Consider the following 19,953-nt stretch of genomic DNA (forward strand, 5'->3'; position numbering starts at 1 on the left):
CTTGATTTCGAGTATCATGCAGCTCTTAGGTTTATTACCAACCAAACGCGTCTGAAACACCCCTGTGATCTCTATAGTGCTATTGGCTGGTCTTCGTTGACTCTACATAGGCTTAAACATTGGTGATATACTATGACCACTTCGGTCAGAGTATACTGTTCTTCTTTGATAAGTTCAGAAAATAAATACCAGTTACAGTTTCACTCCTACTTACTTTTGATTTTAATGTTTAAAAAAATTAATCGATGACGCTTGTATGTTTCTGTAATTGAAATGTGTGTCTACGACAAAACATTTTTTTTTAATGATGTGTCTATGTCTGTAAGTTGTTACAGTATGTCTGATATTTGTTTCAAACGTTGTTCCCCATGCTGCTGTCTTGGTTGGATAACCAGGTGAGACTGGCAACAGTTTACCTCACATACCGTAGGAAATTGTAATGAATGATACCTTCAGGCGGTAAAGGCTGTTGCTAGTCATAGCTAACTATTATTGTATCAATACATATTGCTGTTCAGATGAGAGACTAGAAAGTATGATGTCAGTGATTACATCAGACGTTGCAGGAAGTGAGAGTCCTCAGAAAACAAATGAGAAAAAGGATTGGCCTTTTCCACAGTTTGACTTTATTATATTTACAGTCATTTTGAAAAGTAACATAAATAGAAAATTGCTAAATCTATTGAGAAGTAGAAGTCAGCGCTGAACCCAAACAAAACAACCAATGGAGTATTCAGGAATGTACTACAATGAGCAATTGAGTACCTGCAACAGTATTATACACAGCTCCCTTTGAATGTATAGGAACTTAGAATACTGTACTGCCAGATACAATCAAATTATTTTCTTTTTAATTCAGATCTTATACAACATATTGTCAAAAACTTTATCTGGGTCGAAAATGTTCTGCTATATTTACAACTTTGAATCCTCTCTGTGAATGAAGGGGTCACGTAAGATTGCAGCAGTAACTATGTTGGTCTTCAACATTTCAGACTGGGTTATCTGGCACAGGGTGACAGTAACTGGTGTCTACGTCCACTATCCTCCAGAGGACGCTGGTGGGAGGAGCTATAGGATGGCAGGCTCATTGCAATGGGTGGAATGGAATTAATGTGTGATGTGTTTTATACCATTCCATTTACTCCATTCCAGCAATTACAATGATCCTGTCCTCCTATAGCTCCCCCCACCAGCCTCTTCTGCTATCCACTCACATTAGAACAATTCACTGATAAAACACAACTGACTCTTCAAGAGGTGTAATCTTGGATTTACTATGCAAGGAAGCATACTAGCGATCATATAGCTTTTACACAGTTGAATACCAATATACTGTCAAAGACACAAATGTTATGAAGAGGATAAGGCTTAGGAATCAGAGTGCGATCAGGGCGTTGTTAGATTGTCCGTTCGTAAATTCAGAGCGGTACGCTCTTGGAGCGTTTAGAGCGCACACTGGACGCTCTGGCCGATGAGTAGGGTTGATCCGAGTGCTCTGACCTCACAACGTCAGTCAATCACCCAAGCTAACTGGCTAATGTTGGCTAACTTGCTAGCTACTTCCAGACAAATAAGATAACACCTCACTCTGACGATTTTACTCCCCCTAGCAGAGCTGGTTATGCGGTTTTCATGTTATCTAGAGCGTTAGTGACTGTAACTGTGCTGCTGGCAACAGTTTAATTACGCTTTTTTTTGACAAAGTTCACTGACACCAGACATATTCAACTGGTGCTGAGTGTTCGTAAATTCATCAGTTTTTCTGCGCTCTGCCACACTCAGACGAGAGTGCTCTGAACTCGGAGGGTAGATAGCCAGATCGAATTTACGGAATGCACCCTTTATGTCTTCAGATGTTCTACATGCTGTTACCATGGTGATGTTTAAACACGATTAGTAATTGTATAGTAATGTTGCAAGGAAAACTTGCCTGAGTTTAGAAGAGCATTTTATGCATCTCGAGGTTCCATTTGAATATTCTAGAACTTGGAAGGCCTGTTAGTATTACCTCATTAATTTACAAAAGAGCCAACAGATTCACACCACTGAAATAGAAAACATAGAGAGGTCCTATGATATGGAGTTCTGGTCTACAAAGCTGAAGGATTTATGCATGGTGGGGAGATATACAAAAAAAATGCTCACAGGGCTCCCTTCAGTAGAAGAGTTACAGTATGAGGATGCTATGACGATGATGAAAGAACTGAGACGGTCCTGATTGGTTCGGGGTTCCCGCACTGTCCAATAGACAAAAGCACAAAGTTTAAGCCACAGCACAAACTCTACCACACATCTCCTTCTAGTCCTCAGTCCTCACACCAGACTATCAGCAAGATATTGTTCCCAAGGTTTCCCTTGATACTTTGTACAGTTAGGAGTAAAAGAAAGGCCCACTTATACACAACATAATAACTTATTAGTGAACTATAAAAGAGTAAACACTGTCACACATGTTAAAAAATGCCTAGAATTTAAAGAAGTTACATTTAGTTTTCTCTTTATCATTAGACTCAAGACTCCACTCTGTCTTAGAAAAGCACAAAATTCACATAACCTTACAGCGCAAAGACAGCTGCAGAAAGGCCAACTGTTACCTCTACCTAGTCTGGGATAATGTCCAGTGCTTTCAGAGATTAAATATTCAACAGATTTTGACACCTCATGCAAACAAATATGGTGTTATCCCCGAATGAACTTTTGAACTGATGTCCCCGAGACTAGCTCCAAAAATATGTATCTCTAGGTAGCATCCAATATTTAGTCTAACTCATCTTTAACTATTGTTCTTGGCACTTTCAAGACAAATACATCCATCATAAGAAAAAGCAACTGGTTGCTTTTTCCATTTCATCAAAGTTTTGTCCCATGCAATTGCCCAACTCAAGATGGAATTCTAACAGCCAAAGTGTATTGTAAACACATCATGGTTCACATGTACATTTATTTCTAATCAACTCTTTAGAATGGGCAATAGGACTACTTCTGATGACTAAAACCATATCGATCAGTTATAGAACATTGTTTAAGTGAAGAGTATTTCTAATCAAGTTAATCAGAACACATTGAAACTCTGCGGCATCACTTAACTAGTGCTCTCAGAACTTGGCATTCCCTTTGTCCGAAATCTTGATCCATTTGAACACTGTCCAGAGGAATCAAAGCAATTTTTCCCCTTAATATTTCAGTCATTCAGCTGTCAGAAAGAGAGCAAGAACCAGTATGGAGGAGAGATATGCATCCTGTAAGGTCAGCATAGCCACAGGAGGGTGTTCTTGCACCTGTCTGGCCCCTCGTCCAGGCCAAGACTGTGACTCCACTGAGCAGAGGCTGAGCAGAGAGACAAAGGAAATCCAGTGTTTTTATGAGTCTTTGAGGTTAAAGTGTAGAGTCTCACTTCCTCCACACAGTTTGTAAGACACTGTATTATTTTAAGACATTTACGAAATGAAACAAAAAGTTAAAACGGTAGCTCTCTATTTGATTGGTACATAAGGCAGCTGTCCTTTGTTACTTTGCCCTGGAAGAGAAAGAGGAAAATGAATTAGTGTCAATAAAGCACAATACCACAGATATATTCAAATATAAGCTAATATTGTATGTTCATGCTAAAACAAACTCTGCATGAAAACAAAGCAAGAATGATTACAACTGCCACTATTCTCTAAAGACCTTGGTAATTCCCAGTTGTCACATTCAATAACAACTATTGTTAATGGGTATTGTTTTTTACCTTTATTTAACTAGGCAAGTCAGTTAAGAACAAATTTTTATTTTCAATGACAGCCTAGGAACATTGGGTTAACTGCCTTGTTCAGGGGCAGAACAACAGATTTGGACCTTGTCAGCTAGGGGATTTGAACTTGCGACCTTTCGGTTAGTAGCCCAATGCTCGAACCACTAGGCTACCCTGCCGCCCCAGCTTTGAAGACTGATTGGCTATTGAAGATGGTGTGTAGCACCTCTACCACACCATTGTCTTGGTGTCCATGATTTATAATCTCTATTGTCTTCCCTACTGGGTGCCATAAAACCACAGAATGGCTCTTAATGGCATTTTTGTTTGTTTCAGTCTCCTGTGTTACAAATATCAAGTCCCTTAAATCCATAATTTGCCATATGTGTTATATGCTGACGTACTGACAGTAATACATCCCCTGAGCAATGCAAGAAATTATTCTTATGTAATTATAGTTGTTGTATAATGTGATGACAGCAAGGTGATATGCCCTGGAATTAGACAACTATATGCCCAACTATTATTGAGTTGGATAGGCAGATTTTTACATGACACAATTGAGAAGTTATGTTGGCAAACTACTGAGACATAAATAACCTTGAGTACAAGTCTAAACCCTACTCCCTTAAATGACAGAGTACTCCCACATGAACTCAGCTGACCTTGTACAATCAGCAGCTAATAACAGACGGTACAATACTGATCTCACAATGGACCAGATACAATACATCCTATTCCATTCACATTAGACACAATGGGAAATGTTCACACACCCCTATGTGCACTTCATTGTCCCGTCCCTGTTGTTTTTCCATACATTGCTGAGAGTGACAGACAGCAGGTTAAGATTTAGGAGACACACTTCATTGTAGTCACCCTAAATAACCTAATACAGGCAGTAGGCTGGGCAAGCGGCTGTTACCCCCCTCCCTCTCCCCACCAGCAGACATGTCAGCACCCTGTTCCAAATCCTGGCATGACTTCACAGAGTTTGTCCCCCCTCCTAGTGTTAGAGTCACAGGGTTAGCTGGGCCAGTCAGCTGAGGCCTGTGCTCCACAGAGAGACATTGGCTGGCAGGCAAGCAGGCAGGCAGGCAGGCAGGCAGGCAGGCAGGCAGGCAGGCAGGGGATACCCAGGCTGTTCTTTTCCTGCCACTGTGGGGCTCATCTGGCACACCAGGCCATGAGCACAGCTTGGACCCCTGCCATGCATATCCAAAACAATCACCTCGTGTGACCCCCATGTGATAAAAAGGTGACATTTAAAGAAACAGTAGTTCCCCTATGAGCAGCTGGTGCTACATTGTATAGCTGGTGGATGTTTTATCCTGTCAGATATTAGTAGTGTAATACCTTTATATCTAACCAGTGCAGTTAATAGTTTGTTGCATTATGAACAGCATCATCCTCACTTTGATCACTGTCATTGTGAAAATGATATTTCTTCCCTCTGTGCATCTACAGTTCAACATACCTATGAGATTAGCGTTTGAGGATAACTCTTTATACAGTAGGAGCGGATTACTGTCTATTCCCAGTGTATGATATGTTGACTGGCCTGCACTGTACACAGGATTATAAAATAATATCTCTGATCCATTCAGTGTCAACGAGGGAAATCCTTTCAAGTTTGAACATATCTTCCTGTGTTGTCCTCATTTCGTCTCAAGCAAATCCTAACCTTTCAGGAGTCCAGATACAAACATGCCTTCCCTCATTGTTGACCCAAGCTATTTCTTTATCTGTATTGACACTAGCGTTATTTATCGACGAGACTTCTCTCTGCCTTACATTATAATGTCCTCACATAGGCTAGTCCTATTCATCCAATTTATAGACTGAAGTGTGAAAACATTGTGAACTTGGCACCAAGACAAGACAAGTCTTGGTGCCAGGAGAAAACATTTCAGAAGTACTGTACTAGGAGGTGTGAAGAGATGCAGCTACATTGCACTTACATGTACATGGGTTGTAGTTGCAAATGGGATGTCTTCTGAGGCCCTTGATAACCGTAGGAGTCAAACCCTCCTATAAAATCAACTGGAGACAAAGAAAAAGAGGATATCTGGTTACTGTGAGATCAAACAAAGGCTTGTGTGTGTGTGTGTGTGCTTCTGTATGTGTGTGTGTGTGTATATGTGTGTGTGTGTGTGCTTCTGTGTGTGAGTGTGAGTGCGTGTGTGTGTGCTTCTGTGTCTCTAAATAAGCGTGTGCCTGCTTGTGTCTGTGATAATCCCAGGCAGTGGATAATCAGTGTCTGGACCATCTAAAGGCTGGGTATTGGTGATATCCACAGTGGAGCCATGCTTCAGATCACACAGAATACAAACTGGACAGGATTAGGGCCCAGCCCTCCACAGAGGCCTGCCAGCAGTTTCAAGCCCCAGCAGGTCTGGGTATCTGGGCCTAACACAAAAAGACGGAGGTACTAAAGCCTCTGATAAGATCCGATGTCTTAATGCATCCGGGTCTGTCTCTAAGACAAACGAAACACTGAGATAAGACTGATTAGCTGATGAGTGCCCCCTTCCTTCCCTACTGCCATGAATGGGAGGTGATGGAAGGTTTGGCATTATCATCATTATAATGGTACATTTAGGGGATGTTCACCAAAAGCTCTAAATCCTTGTTGGCCCTCATTATAGGCATTAACCTGTGTACTCTGATCAGGCTTATCAGAGGACCTGCAGCGATAAGACAGAAAGTGTACAATTTAAGATCTGGAGACTGGCCACATCTCAATCAGGCAGTTTCAACAAAATGCTAACTCGAAAGCTTGGGACTATAAGGTTCTATCTGCATTTTTATCAACATGTTGTTATTGACATACCCTTGTTCTGTTCAATTGTCTCTACGCATATAGTACTCTAAATACCCCAATTCATGTTATTAAGTTCAAAAGAGTACAAGATAAAAATTGCTGACATCATTCAAACCAATGATGGTTTGGAACTTTAAAGCCAATTATCTCAGAATCATCTTTTTGCAGATAGCTATCGTACTGTATGAAGGATACAATAAAGGTCAAGGCTTCGCACCACATCCTCTTAAAAAAAGGTTGTTTATTTAGTTTCAGTAAACATAGCTTCAGCACCTAAGCGTATATGTTCTGTATTGTTCTGCAGAGTAAATGCTAATATGTAGCCCACAAGCAAACCATTATGTGTTTAATAAAAAAGCTATTTTCATATTTTCCTTTTGATGGAGGGAATAATGTTTGTGTATAATGCCCTAATGGTTAAATGCCTGCCGGCTACTAATGTTTACCATGCTAATATGAAAAAATAAGCTCATTTGGTGACGAAACACACTAAAACAGATGTGCTAATGGTTAAAAACACTTAAGGTGGATTATAACAGTTAGTATATCCATACCAAAAGCCCTGAAGGATGCCAGTAAAACACTATTAGCATTCTGCATTAAAAATAAACAGCCACCCCCTGCCCCCAAAGATATAGGCACATAGTGATTGTGCTTTTTTAGTAGGCCTTATAAGATATAGGGGAAGGTATGATGGCAGTATTGTTAAGAATAGCAGTCAGCACGACTTGGTCTATGTCTCCAAATTGTTTTGTCTTAAGCAGTCACAACAAGTTGGTATGACAAAGCAGTGGCACGCTGACCCTGATTGCAAATCCGACAGAGGAAGCTGTATTCTCATTTACTTGTTATAAATGCAAAAAAAAGTACTTCTAGCACCTTGATTCCCTCCCTCTTCTTCATTCTCTCTCTCCTCCTCTCTTGGAGACTAAATCATTTTAAATACTGTCCTTTCTTTTAAATGGACCCTGGGATATTACCCTTGATAGTAACTGTAATTACGGAGTGAGCGTGTTGATTGGTTTTAGCTGTTCATTACCTTCTCTGAGGTGCTTCATGTACTATATTAATTGGAGCTGTAATAGTCAATACAGCTCCCAGATCAGTGTTTCCTCATGTCCCAGGGATCAAACCATCAATACCATTCTCATTCACTGGAGGATATGAACACTGTTGGATAATATTATTCCTTTGTGTTGGGCAAATTAAACATTGTCTCTCAGCAATCATTTCATGCAGGACATCAAACGTCCTCTGTCACATTGCAAATATAGTATTATCCTTCATGGACTTTTTCCAGGTACTTTAAATTTCAACTCTGGAATACATCAAATACATCAATGAGATTGTCAAGTGCAAATTCCAATTAAAGCTTCATTTCCCCTGAAGGGCACATTTCTAACAGCCATTATTGAGTGGCAAATAGAACCTGCTCTTAATTTGGACCCAAATGACTTTTATCATAACAATGCCTGAAGGAATCCTTTACTTATTCAAGATGGGCTCTTTAATATTTCAAATTGAGGTACTCCACATTTTTTGGTAGGGAGGGATACATTTGGGCTCAAAAGACAGGAAAGCTATGTCTGGAGATGTTATTTTAGAGAGAGAGCGCTGTGGTCTGATAGGCAATCTCAGGTAGCTGAGAGACTCACATTCGGTTGTGGTCATGGTTCAGCACTCTTGCCTGCCTTTTGCCTCTCTCACAGTGGCTCCAGCACAGCCAGGAGAAGCGCTGCATTTTTTTTTACACTCAGATTCCCATGCTAAATGTAGAGGAAATAGTCTACTAAGCGCTGCATCCCTTATTTCACTCAATCTTTTTCTAGCCTGGGGGGAGCAACCACACTGCACACCCTATGAATCTCTTAGTTATGTCTCTCATAATAGCTCCCATATAAAATGTACTGTCTGTACATTGAAGCTGTTATGGGAAACATTACCATGTTATCAGACGCAAAGCCTTCTTCAATTATATTAAAATCATGCCATAGGAAGAATCTGCATTGTTGACATGTAAGTACAATGTTCTGTTGCGACCACACTAACCAGCAGTCAGGTATCATTTCAGTACATTTGGATAAGTATTTTCAACCTACCAACCACCAACAGTATTGTGCTGGGACCTAGGGGAGGCGAGCAATCTTAATAAAGGCTTGCTGTACCAACCATACAGTCAATTTTAATAACTATAATTATAAAAATTGAATTAATGCAGTGAAAAAAAATCCCAAACGACAGAAAAGGCATGTAGAGTCGCCTCATGTGACCTCCTCCCTCTCTATACTTCTCTCTCTATCCCCTCATCTTCCTGCTTTCTCTTTATGTCTGTTGCTTGGTGATGAATGTAGCAAATGGAGAGAATGCAAGAGAGATCGCTAGAACAAAAATGGTATTGATCTAGTGTTGGCAAATGCATTCTTTCCAACACATACTATGTTTACAAAGCAAGACCGGTAACAAGGAGAAGTCGCACATGTATTGCGGCAATCAATATCAATTATAAATGACAATAACACAAAAACAAATTCTTGTCCCAATATAACTTTTGTAAAAAATGAGGCAGTGGCCAAAGAGAATAATTCATGCATCTTGGAACAAGGCAATTTTATTGGGTCTGTGCTGCAATGTTTTCTGAATTTAACAAATGAGGACATTTCCCACACTTTCCTTTAAGGCTAGGATCCACAAGCGGCTGGGCCTGGGATCAATAAAATGAATTGTTTAAATCCAGCAACATCTAAATCCAAATGTTTGCTGGAGCATTAAACTTGGCTAAATTTAAAGATCCGACCAGATGAGGAATGTACATGCCAATGCCCAGTTATTAGAGTAAATAAAGTACTCTGTAAACACAGGAATACAGAAATGTCAACCTTGAGCCAGGCATACTGTATCTATACTCTTATAAAAAAGGGTTCAAAAGGGTTCTTCAGCTGTCCCCATAGGAGAACCCATTTGGGTTCCATGTAGAACCATTTTTGGTTCCAGGTAGAACCCTTTTGGGTTCCATGTAGAATCCTCTGTGGAAAGGGTTCTACATGAAACCAAAAAAGGTTCTTCAAAGGGTTCTCCTATGGGGACAGCCAATGAACCCTTTTAGGTTCTAGATAGCACCTTTTTCTCTAAGAGTGTAGCTGGATGTAAACTCTTTAGTTATTATATCATGGAGCGAGTCCAGGAAGATGGCTCATTACTGTTATGTGATTGGTCAAGTAATGCTTATGAATAAAATATGTGTTTCACTAAGGCACGTGAGGTGAGATGGAACTTTTGAAATTGGCTGAGTCATCATTATAACAAGCAAAGGGAAATTATACACCATAAAATGTGTGACTGTAGGAATCAGCCATATTTCTCATAGATCTACCATATTAATTGAAAGGCAATACTCACAGCTGTCTTCCTCTTCTGAGATTAGCTTCACCACATAACAGGCATAGATGAACCCAACAAGCTGAAAAAGAGAAATGGGGAAAAGTAATCAAATACATTTTCTGCAGAGTTGTGACATTTTACAGTGAAAAGGGGACCAATTAGAATAGCACAATCAGTGAAGGAAACATAGATGTTTGTGTCCATGCCCTCAAGAGATGAAGAGAGCTACACAAACTTATTGGTGGGAAAACATGAGCCACACTGAGAAAAAGTAGAAAATGATTGAGAGATGAAAAGAGCATCTCCATGTGGAAAACATTCTGTGTTGAGGAAACAGGTGTTAGTTAGTACAGCGTCTAGTGTATCTCACTGCTCTATGAAATGGGTCATATAGAGATGTTGAAGAGACACAGAAAAACAGAGGCACATAAAAAATGTTCCAAAAAAGAAACCCTGCATCGTCAATGGGGTGAAAAACATGGTTTAAGAGACATTTCACAAATAGTGATTATATATATACATATATTTATTTTTTAAACAGAAAGGCTGCGGTTCCGGATTTTCTGGAAACCCGATCTGCAATGGCTAAAGATATAGAGATTTCTGCGCATATTCAGGGATTTTTTTTGTAGCTGCTGCCTACATGAACTCAGCAAAAAATTAAACGTCCCGTTTTCAGGACCCTGTATTTCAAAGATAATTTGTAAAAATCCAAATAACTCACAGATCTTCATTGTAAAGGGTTTAAACACTGATTCCCATGCTTGTTCAATGAACCTTAGACAATTAATGAGCATGCACCTGTGGAACAGTCGTTAAGACACTAACAGCTTACAGACGGTAGCCAATTAAGGTCACAGTCATGAAAACTTAGAACACTAAAGAGGCCTTTCTACAGACTCTGAAAAACACCAAAAGAAAGATGCCCAGGGTCCCTGCTCATCTGCGTGAACGTGCCTTAGGCATGCTGCAAGGAGGCATGAGGACTGCAATGTGGCCAGGGCAATACATTGCAATGTCTGAACTGTGAGATGCCTAAGACAGCGCTACAGGGAGACAGGACGGACAGCTGATCGTCCTCACAGTGGCAGACCACGTGTAACAACACTTGCACAGGATCAGTACATCCGAACATCACACCTGCGGGACAGGTACAGAATGGCAACAACAACTGCCCGAGTTACACCAGGAACGTACAATTCCTCCATCAGTGCTCAGACTGTCCACAATAGGCTGAGAAAGGCTGGACTGAGGGCTTGTAGGCCTGTTGTAAGGCAGGTTCTCACCAGACATCATCGGCAACAACGTTGCCTATTGGCACAAACCCACTGTTGCTGGACCAGACAGAACTTGCAAAAAGTGCTCTTCACTGACGAGTCGTGGTTTTGTCTCACATGGGGTGATGGTTGGATTCACGTTTATCGTCGAAGGAATGAGCATTACACCGAGGCCTGTACTCTGGAGCGGGATCGATTTGGAGGTGGAGGGTCCATCATGGTCTGGGGCGGTGTGTCACAGCATCATCGGACTGAGCTTGTTGTCATTGCAGGCAATCTCAACGCTGTGCGTTACAGGGAAGACATCCTCCTCCCTCATGTGGTACCCTTCCTGCAGGCTCATCCTGACATGACCCTCCAGCATGACAATGCCATCAGCCGTACTGCTCATTCTGTGCGTGATTTCCTGCAAGACAGGAATGTCAGTGTTCTGCCATGGCCAGCGAAGAGCCCGGCTCTCAATCCCATTGAGCATGTCTGGGACCTGTTGGACCGGACGGTCAGGGCTAGGGCCATTCCCCCCAGAAATGTCCGGGAACTTGCAGGTGCCTTGGTGGAAGAGTGGGGTAACATCTCACAGCAAGAACTGGAAAATCTGGTGCAGTCCATGAGGAGGAACTGCACTGCAGGACTTAATGCAGCTGGTGGCCACACCAGATACTGACTGTTACTTTTGATTTTGACCCCCCCTTTGTTCAGGGACACATTATTCCATTTCTGTTAGTCACATGTCTGTGGAACTTGTTCAGTTTATGTCTCAGTTGTTGAATCTTGTTGTGTTCATACAAATATTTACACATGTTAAGTTTGCTGAAAATAAACGCAGTTGACAGTGAAAGGACGTTTCTTTTTTTGCTGTGTTTAGCTGTTCCGCTGCCTCTTCTCCTTCCTTGATCGGCGATGAACGTCTTTGTCTGGTATAGCCTACAAAAATGTATGTTGTACACAAAGGACATGGTCGACATGTTCCAACTACTGCATTCCATGCCTCAGTAGGCTATTAGGCATAAGCACAATTCCATTTTCTTTTTTCAGGAAGGGAGTTAGTCTACATGCAGCTACTTACATGTTCTACACAAAAGACATGATCAACATGTTCGTACAAACTCGCAGATTGTCATTTGCCCCAATGCAAAACTCAAGTGGGGAGTTACATGCAGCTATCTAGGCAGCATATCAAATTCAAGCAAGACACAGACACACAGTCTAATTAGTGATTTAATATTCATTTTTTAATCATACAAACATTGGCTAAGCAGGAGGCAGACAGGCAGTCAAAGTATTAGTGTTATTTTTCAGCAACTCTGGCTAGTGGCTACGATATGGCAGCAACTATAAAGATTAGCCTATATCACACAAAATGCAGATTGTTTTTACACCAATGCAATGAGTAGGGTCTGCGTACTGCTTATGCAACTGCAATATCTGTTACAACAGACAGAGAAGATTGTAGCCTTCATAATGGCCTTGAATGTTTGTTCAAATCGCCTCAGGATTTTTATTCCAGCTCTTCAGAAATATGAGGCAGAGACATTGGCTATATCATCATGGTTCAGAAGAGGGTGGGTAAAGAGAGAAATGTGAATGGAGGTGGAGTCTGAGCAGCAGCTACGTAGAAAAAATGTGTGTGTAAATTAACACATGCGCAGAACGCGATCCGGATTGGTAGCTTTGAGAAATACGTTTCCAGAGGGGCCGGGGACGAAACCTCCGTATTCGCAGCCATGGCCTAAAAAAAATAAAATGGTCGTTAACAAATAATGTCGGCCTGGCAGTTCTTAATGAGACTGTATTTAAAATGTGTCACCTAATATGAAGACTTAGTGGATTAAGTATAACAATAGAAAGCCAGGGGAACATAGGAACATAGGAAATCTAATTGGAGGCTTATCCAGAGAGAAATACAGTAGAATACTAGATATCCCTGCTCTAGGCACTAATAAAACCCAGAACACAACAATATTACTCTCTTCCCCCGCTCCTCCTTAGGCCTGTAATTTGATAGGCCAGTGATTGGAGGTCTCTGATTGGATTGGGCGATAGGGAAGCTGGGGTTTTGACTGTGGTCAGTGTGTGGAGAGGAATGGACATTCTCAATGTCACAGAGGATTCAGTCAGACAGGAGGCCAGGCACGAGACAGTACTGTAGACAGCCATGGGGATAATGGGTGTGCCGTCCTCATATTCAGGCATTGTTTGGAGTCTAAGGGCCACAAACAGACACAGTTGCAAATCTGAGCAACCCCAGATTTAAGATTCTGGGAATACCTCAAGGTCTCGCTCTCATTTACTCTGAATAATGTGCCCGCCCCACACTCTGTCTCTGCAGTAGGCTGGGAGCACAGGCCAACACTCGCACAGACACTAGTCACACACAATGCCAGCCCCGCCACACACACAACACACTGCACACGTTACCCATCAGGAGCACTGAGGAGGTGAGACAAAGGAGCTGTTTTTGTTTGCTGCGTGATTAAAAGACAGAAAAAACAACACACACGCACACACACACACACACACACACACACACACACACACACACACACACACACACACACACACACAGCTCCTCTGATTAGACAAAGGTATCTCGTTTAGAACCATGTCACAGGGTGTAAACCTAATTTGTCTCCTGTAAATAAACCTGGGTATTCTTATGATAAAGGCTCATTTATACACAAGCTGTATTACTCCGTAGGAAAATTCCACTGTGAAGATGATTATTGACGGTTGGTTAAAATTTGACTCTATAAATCTGAATAATACATGCACAGTTTCTGAGAAAACCATTCATAATTGAGAATAATTCTGGGAGCATGATTGCGCTCAACGCAAGCATTATAAACAGACACACAACACAGCCATTCTCTATTGTTTAGGCGAGAGTCAGTGAGACACACATCTGTACTACATTCATAACCATCACATTTAAAGGAAGCTTTGTCCAGTTGACTTTGGATATGACTGATTGTGTTACTGTTCAAAGACTGATTGAATCAGGAGCCTTATAAATGAACAGACACAGTCTCCTCTGTTGTGCAGCTGACAGCCATGACACTGTGTGTCCTCCACGACACTGAGTAAGTGACATGTTTTGCACTGGTGGGATACTGTTTGCATGTTGGCCTTATTATAGTCGGAGGGTGCTGTTGTATGGATAGATCACATGCAAATCACTGCCCAAAGGTCAAGGAGTGTTGAGGCTGAGACAGAGGACACTCCACTTTCAATTGTGCAGCACTTATGAAATTCAACTGACAAGACAATGCGATGTACTGTAGGAGGAGTGTTTTCAGAACCGGCCCATTCATTTAGAATGCACCAATTCAGCCAGGGAACAATTGACTAAACATTCTCTACAGTAAACATCATTGAAAATATATATATTCTTTGTTGTCAAAAATGGGTTTCATATTGATTGTTTGACATCAGAATCATACAGTGGGGTATTGCATTTTGGATACTGTGCCAAGTCTAGTGCTGTGAACATGATGCTGCTTGTGTAAAAATCCTGGAACCTAGCCTAGTAAAACCTCACATTTTATTAATACTCAGATATTTTATTTCACCCTCGAATATTAGAGCTCGGCAGGGAAAATGCAACTTCAAAAGTCCCTCATAGAGTAATTGATGTGGATGTAATTTCCCAGCTAACCTATCTCCTCATAAAAAGTGGTGCGAAATCACATAGTTTAATCCATTTCCTGGTGTTGTGTGGCATCACTCAACCTATTTCTATTTCAGCATAGACTCCCATTTCAAACTGTGTGCGGCTCAGCTTGTGCATAAGGTAATTCACATGTCCTTGACTCTATCCTCCTGCGTTCCCTGGCCCGCTGCGGGTAGCCTTGGTCCTTCCCGTTTATAAACTGGGCCGGAGCTGCTTAACATGCCAACAACTGGTCATTGGCAGTTGACAGCTTTCACCATCAAACAACCTTTTAGTGGAACCTTAGCTTTTACTGGGGTTGCATCGCCAGGAAATGGAAGCAAGCTACAACATGTCATCAAGGCTAAACATCTAAGTACATTGACTCCATCAAATCTTTTAAATAGGACAACTGTTGGCATACAGACTCTTGTAAAACTAGACCTGGCTTAGGGAAGTGCTGATTGTATATGTGAGGCATTTACAGAGTGTACTAAGGGTCTGATGTGTGTTTTATTACTCATCACAATAAAGCCAAGTGGCATTTCAGCAGTTCCTATAAAACAAGGCTTTCTGTTTGCCACAAATCAGAGATGTTGGGGGTAAATGCTGTGGATGGCAGACTGATGCATCACTCTAAATGAGGCCCTGCACACACTGTGTAATACAGCACAGAAAGATTGAGGACAAGTGAAAGCCTCGCTGAAATGTTTCCCTAGTATTTAACCCCATACTGAGAACAAAAGACTGGAGAACATTTGGAAAATGGGCTCTGAGCAAATGTATTCATGATAATTCAATGATGGCAAAGCATCACCCCACACATCCACAACCATCAAAGACATTTCATCTGCACAGTACGCAGTAAGAACCCAGTATTATTACTAGCCAACATTTTCCAAAGCTACTTTGTGTTATTCTAATATATGACTATACTCATTAGTGTATTTACAAGTGAATTTCCCCTGGTGTATGTTTTTATACATTGATACATCAGTGAATCATCGTTTGACAGTTAAAATCCTTAGAAAATATGAGATTGAAGAATTCATTAGCTTTCATGTAATGTAGACAAAGGGCTGACTTTCATCTGTGAGCTGGGACCATTCTTTGGGTCTAATCCAAATAAACCTCTGTGTCTTTAGTAATCTGCCACCAGAAACCAATTCAGTTGTCTTCATTCTAACCCTCCTTGGGGGACCTACATACACCCAGCTCTTCATCTGAATTAGTCTCCCTACGGCGGAGGGAGGGGCTCCACAGCAAAGACCCCCTGAGCTTGTGCTGTGTGAGTTCCACATTGGCATTGGTCTTGTTTGGTTGCTAAATTAACCTTTTACTTCCTTAATCATGGCCAAGGGCCAAGCTCATTGACTTCTCTATTGAGCCTTCAGCTGGTGGGCATCTTTTTGTAAGAGAGGAAGCAGAGAGGTCAAATGATAGATGTATATACTGTAGGTTGTAGTGTAAAACATTTTACATAATGGATGAGGATAGAGTGTGAATCCTAATGGCACCCTATTCCATATAGTGTACTACTTTTGTCCAGCTTCTGATCAAAAGTAGTGCACGATATAGGGAATAGGGTTCCATTTGGGACGCAGATAAACTCCTTTCCTCATTTGTGTCATTAGAAATACATTTTGGAATCAATACAATTGGTTAATTAATCACATGCATTTAACTGAAAATGTGTCAAGTCAAAATTCTAATGAGAATGCATAAAATGTCACCGCTGTCCAATAAATTCTACCAACTTTCTTGCTGAATCATAAATGCTTTCAAACAAGTTTACCTCTTATATCAATGGCCACAGTTTGCCAGAAAGAGGATGACAGGATGAATACAAAATAAACTCGCCTGAAAGAGTTTTGAGAAATTGATACATTAAATATTTCAAGTAAGAACATAACTCACACACACAGTAAAGAGAGATTCCACCAAACCAGACCATTCTGTCGAGGTGCATTTTTATCTGATTGGTATGTACAAGAAACCCTAAACTATTCAGTTTTTTACTCTCAACCAAGCCTGATGGTCACTACTCAAAGCTGTATGTGGGGAAAAATGTATCTTGGCCTGTACCCCAGACAAATTCCAAGCCAAATGTGTGCTTTGGAAAACAGCATATAACACAAATGAAAGTAATATGTCTAAGCAACAGGCAATCAATATTAAGCCGCTAGGTTAAAAATGCATTAATATGAAGGATTATTCAACATTTAGTCTGAATCTCTTGAGCAAACATGGTAATGGGTTATGCATCTTTAGCAGAATCATTGAATGTTGAAATAGTACGTGGTTTAAACACATCTCTCTCTACTGAAAGGTCATATTTATTAAGTCATTCCCTAAAGCAATTATTCATAATGATCTTTAATGATGTTATATGCCTTGTTTGTTAGCCCTACTATTTCTAGAGAATCCAAAGAGATAACAATCAATCAATGCATTGTACCAGGAGAGAGCTCTTTTACTTCAGGATAGCTGTTGCACAGTCTCAGTGGTACCAAACCAAATGATCAGATATAAGGCAGAAGGCTTTGCTTCCTCTGAGATTACTGTGATTCTCCAACTACACACATCAGACCCAATTTTCCACTTTCACAATTGTGAAGGCACTTAACTGTTGGGGAGAATGAGTCGCTTTTTGACATGGCAGTGTAACAGCACAATAAACACATGGTTGGTGCTTTCCTCCCACTCTCTTCAAGCACACAGAGATGTTTGTGAAGTGTTTGACAATGGTTCCCCTCATGCAGTTTCCCATCTCCTTTATACGTCTGAGACAGACATTAAAAGTCCAAACATACCATACCAGGCCAAACATACCATGGCCAAATAGGACTGAATACAGAAATCGCTTCCTTTATCGCATGCCTTTATCGTTTGCTGTGCACTCCAGTTGGCAAAGAGACAATATTGAAACAGGAATAGGCTGGTTACGTGACATGGTTGTTGCATGTATGTTGACTGACAGAAGGTTGCGGTGGAATGACCTTTACTGGGTTTGCACTGGTTGGTAACTCACACAGAAGAGGACTATTTGTTCTCATTTTCACTGGTCATGGTTACAGGGACGGGCAACTGGATGCACCGTCCCCCTTTTGTAGGTGCACTGACCAATTTCAACAACACATTTTAGAACTCAGTCGAGATCTCAACTTACTGTTGAGCGTTAGAATAATAATTGGACATTTGGTTGTGCATCAGCAGTCACTTAATTATCCCATGTCTGCAATTGTTGGGGGATTGGTAAGTTAGTCTAGAGGCCAGCTAGAGTTCTGATTTTTTTGTGGCCCCCACCCCATAAACGTTACCCATTCCTGATCTAGACCATTAAAGGTACATTCCATAATATCCTTCTACATTGATGCTGCTTCCACCCACACCCACACATGACTACAGTAATGAATTGATGGATGTGACCCAAGGTGGGTTAGATAATGTGCTTTACCTCTGGCAAAGCATCTCAAAATACACAACTCTGCTTAATTGGTTCTGGCCTTATTGGCTAACCTTATTGGCTTTGCAGAGATACTTTTCCATCACTTGACAATCATTATGTGGCCATTGTCCAGGCATTGATTGCTTGCTGTAAAAGCCAACTCTCTGAGCTTGGAGCAGAATTGCTCTTTGTTTACTATAATACATTCAGACATCTCTCCATTGATCTTGCCAAAAAACTGTTTGAATACCAACTCGGCATATGGCCCCTCTATAATGTACTGAGCCCTGAGAGCCTTCAGTAGATGCTTGCTCTGTATACTGAGCCTAAAGTCTCCAAATGAATGGCACGCCAGCTAATATCAGCCTGAGAAGATGGTAAAGCTACAGTAATGCTAGTTTTGACCTCAATATGTGCCTGAGTATCTGTGTATTTCTAATTGTAAAGTGTGATGCACCTATGTGAAGCTTGATAGCTTGTCTGACAACAGAAACATCTATCTCACATCTTTCCCCTAAATAGGAGGGTGGAGAAAAATAAGCCATTTGGTGCTTAGCTTGCGTGACTTCTTGCTAATTGTTCCTGTGACCTCCCAAAGCCCTCAAGAAGTAATGGCTATTTTATAACACGTCAAATAACATAGGCAGGGTCAAATGCCTTAACACTAAGCGGAATATCTTAACATAATGCTACAGTAAACATTAGGAACATGTTTATTCCCTAACTGTATCCCCAGAGAACATGTGCTTCCTGTAACTAGAGCTCCACAAAATACAGCCCATACAGTATCAACACACTGTATCTTCATCATACACATACAGTACTTCATACATCAAGGCTGTTTGCTATTCAGCCAAACACATTACAGTATATCCCTATTGTGACAGTGGAGAGCTTACAAATAATACGCCCTTTATCAAAACATACGCGGCTGAGCTAAACATCACCACAGCATGTCCTACATGTCACAATGATAGACAGCCATTTCTTTTTACTCTGACGATGTTGTGTTGTGACTGAGGCTGTACGCTGCTACTAACAGCGTCAGTGTCACTACAATGCTTGCCCAATGACGGCCGAGCCCCAGCAGCACCAGTGCAGTGCTATCTCTCCCCTTTGTACCCTGGTAATAATCAGCTCAGTGGGGTGGAGGCAGACTCATCATGTCCAGCTCTGTGATATGGACGTTGGGGGGGGGGGCTCTCGTCATTAAAGCAGCGGAATGAAACACTGTGCCCTCGCAGCTCGCGGGGTCCCATCAAGCACCGTCCCGTATCGTTTCTGACATTTGAAAAATAGGCGCCCGCCTTTTCGCCGCCAATCTCACTCTCTCTCTGGCTTATCAGATGAGAAGCTCTGACACGTCAGAGATCCTGACAATATCAGCTCTCCTGTCACTGAGCCCAGGTCCACGCCATTATTCCACAACAACAAGCCCTTCTCACAGAGAGAGGGCGAGGAAGAGGACAGGGGTGGGCCAGGAGAGAGAGACACAGAGAAACAGGCTTTGAATAAGAACAGAGAGAGAGAGATTGAAAGGGACCTGAGATTGATATTGAAGCCTCTCTGATAACAACGTTGTGAGCCAGACTGACGGGTGTCTGCTGAATGATTTGCTGAGCATGACTCTGTTTCAACACA

General features: G+C 41.4%; 1 protein-coding gene across 2 annotated transcripts in view; it reads right to left on the minus strand.

Moving 5' to 3' along the window:
- Positions 1–603: 603 nt before the first annotated feature.
- The window catches only part of LOC106571368 (sodium/potassium-transporting ATPase subunit beta-1-interacting protein 2), a 167,972-nt gene continuing 148,622 nt past the window's right edge, over positions 604–19,953 (minus strand). For both annotated transcript variants that reach the window (XM_014144383.2, XM_014144382.2), the window contains 3 exons: positions 9,957–10,017; positions 5,698–5,779; positions 604–3,520 (listed from right to left, as the gene is read on the minus strand). In XM_014144383.2, coding sequence (XP_013999858.2) covers positions 3,511–3,520; positions 5,698–5,779; positions 9,957–10,017 — 153 coding nt within the window. In that variant the 3' untranslated portion in view covers positions 604–3,510. The remainder of the gene's footprint in view (positions 3,521–5,697; positions 5,780–9,956; positions 10,018–19,953) is intronic.

The sequence above is a fragment of the Salmo salar genome, chromosome ssa15 (genome assembly GCF_905237065.1).
Source record: "Salmo salar chromosome ssa15, Ssal_v3.1, whole genome shotgun sequence".
NCBI lineage: Eukaryota > Metazoa > Chordata > Actinopteri > Salmoniformes > Salmonidae > Salmo > Salmo salar.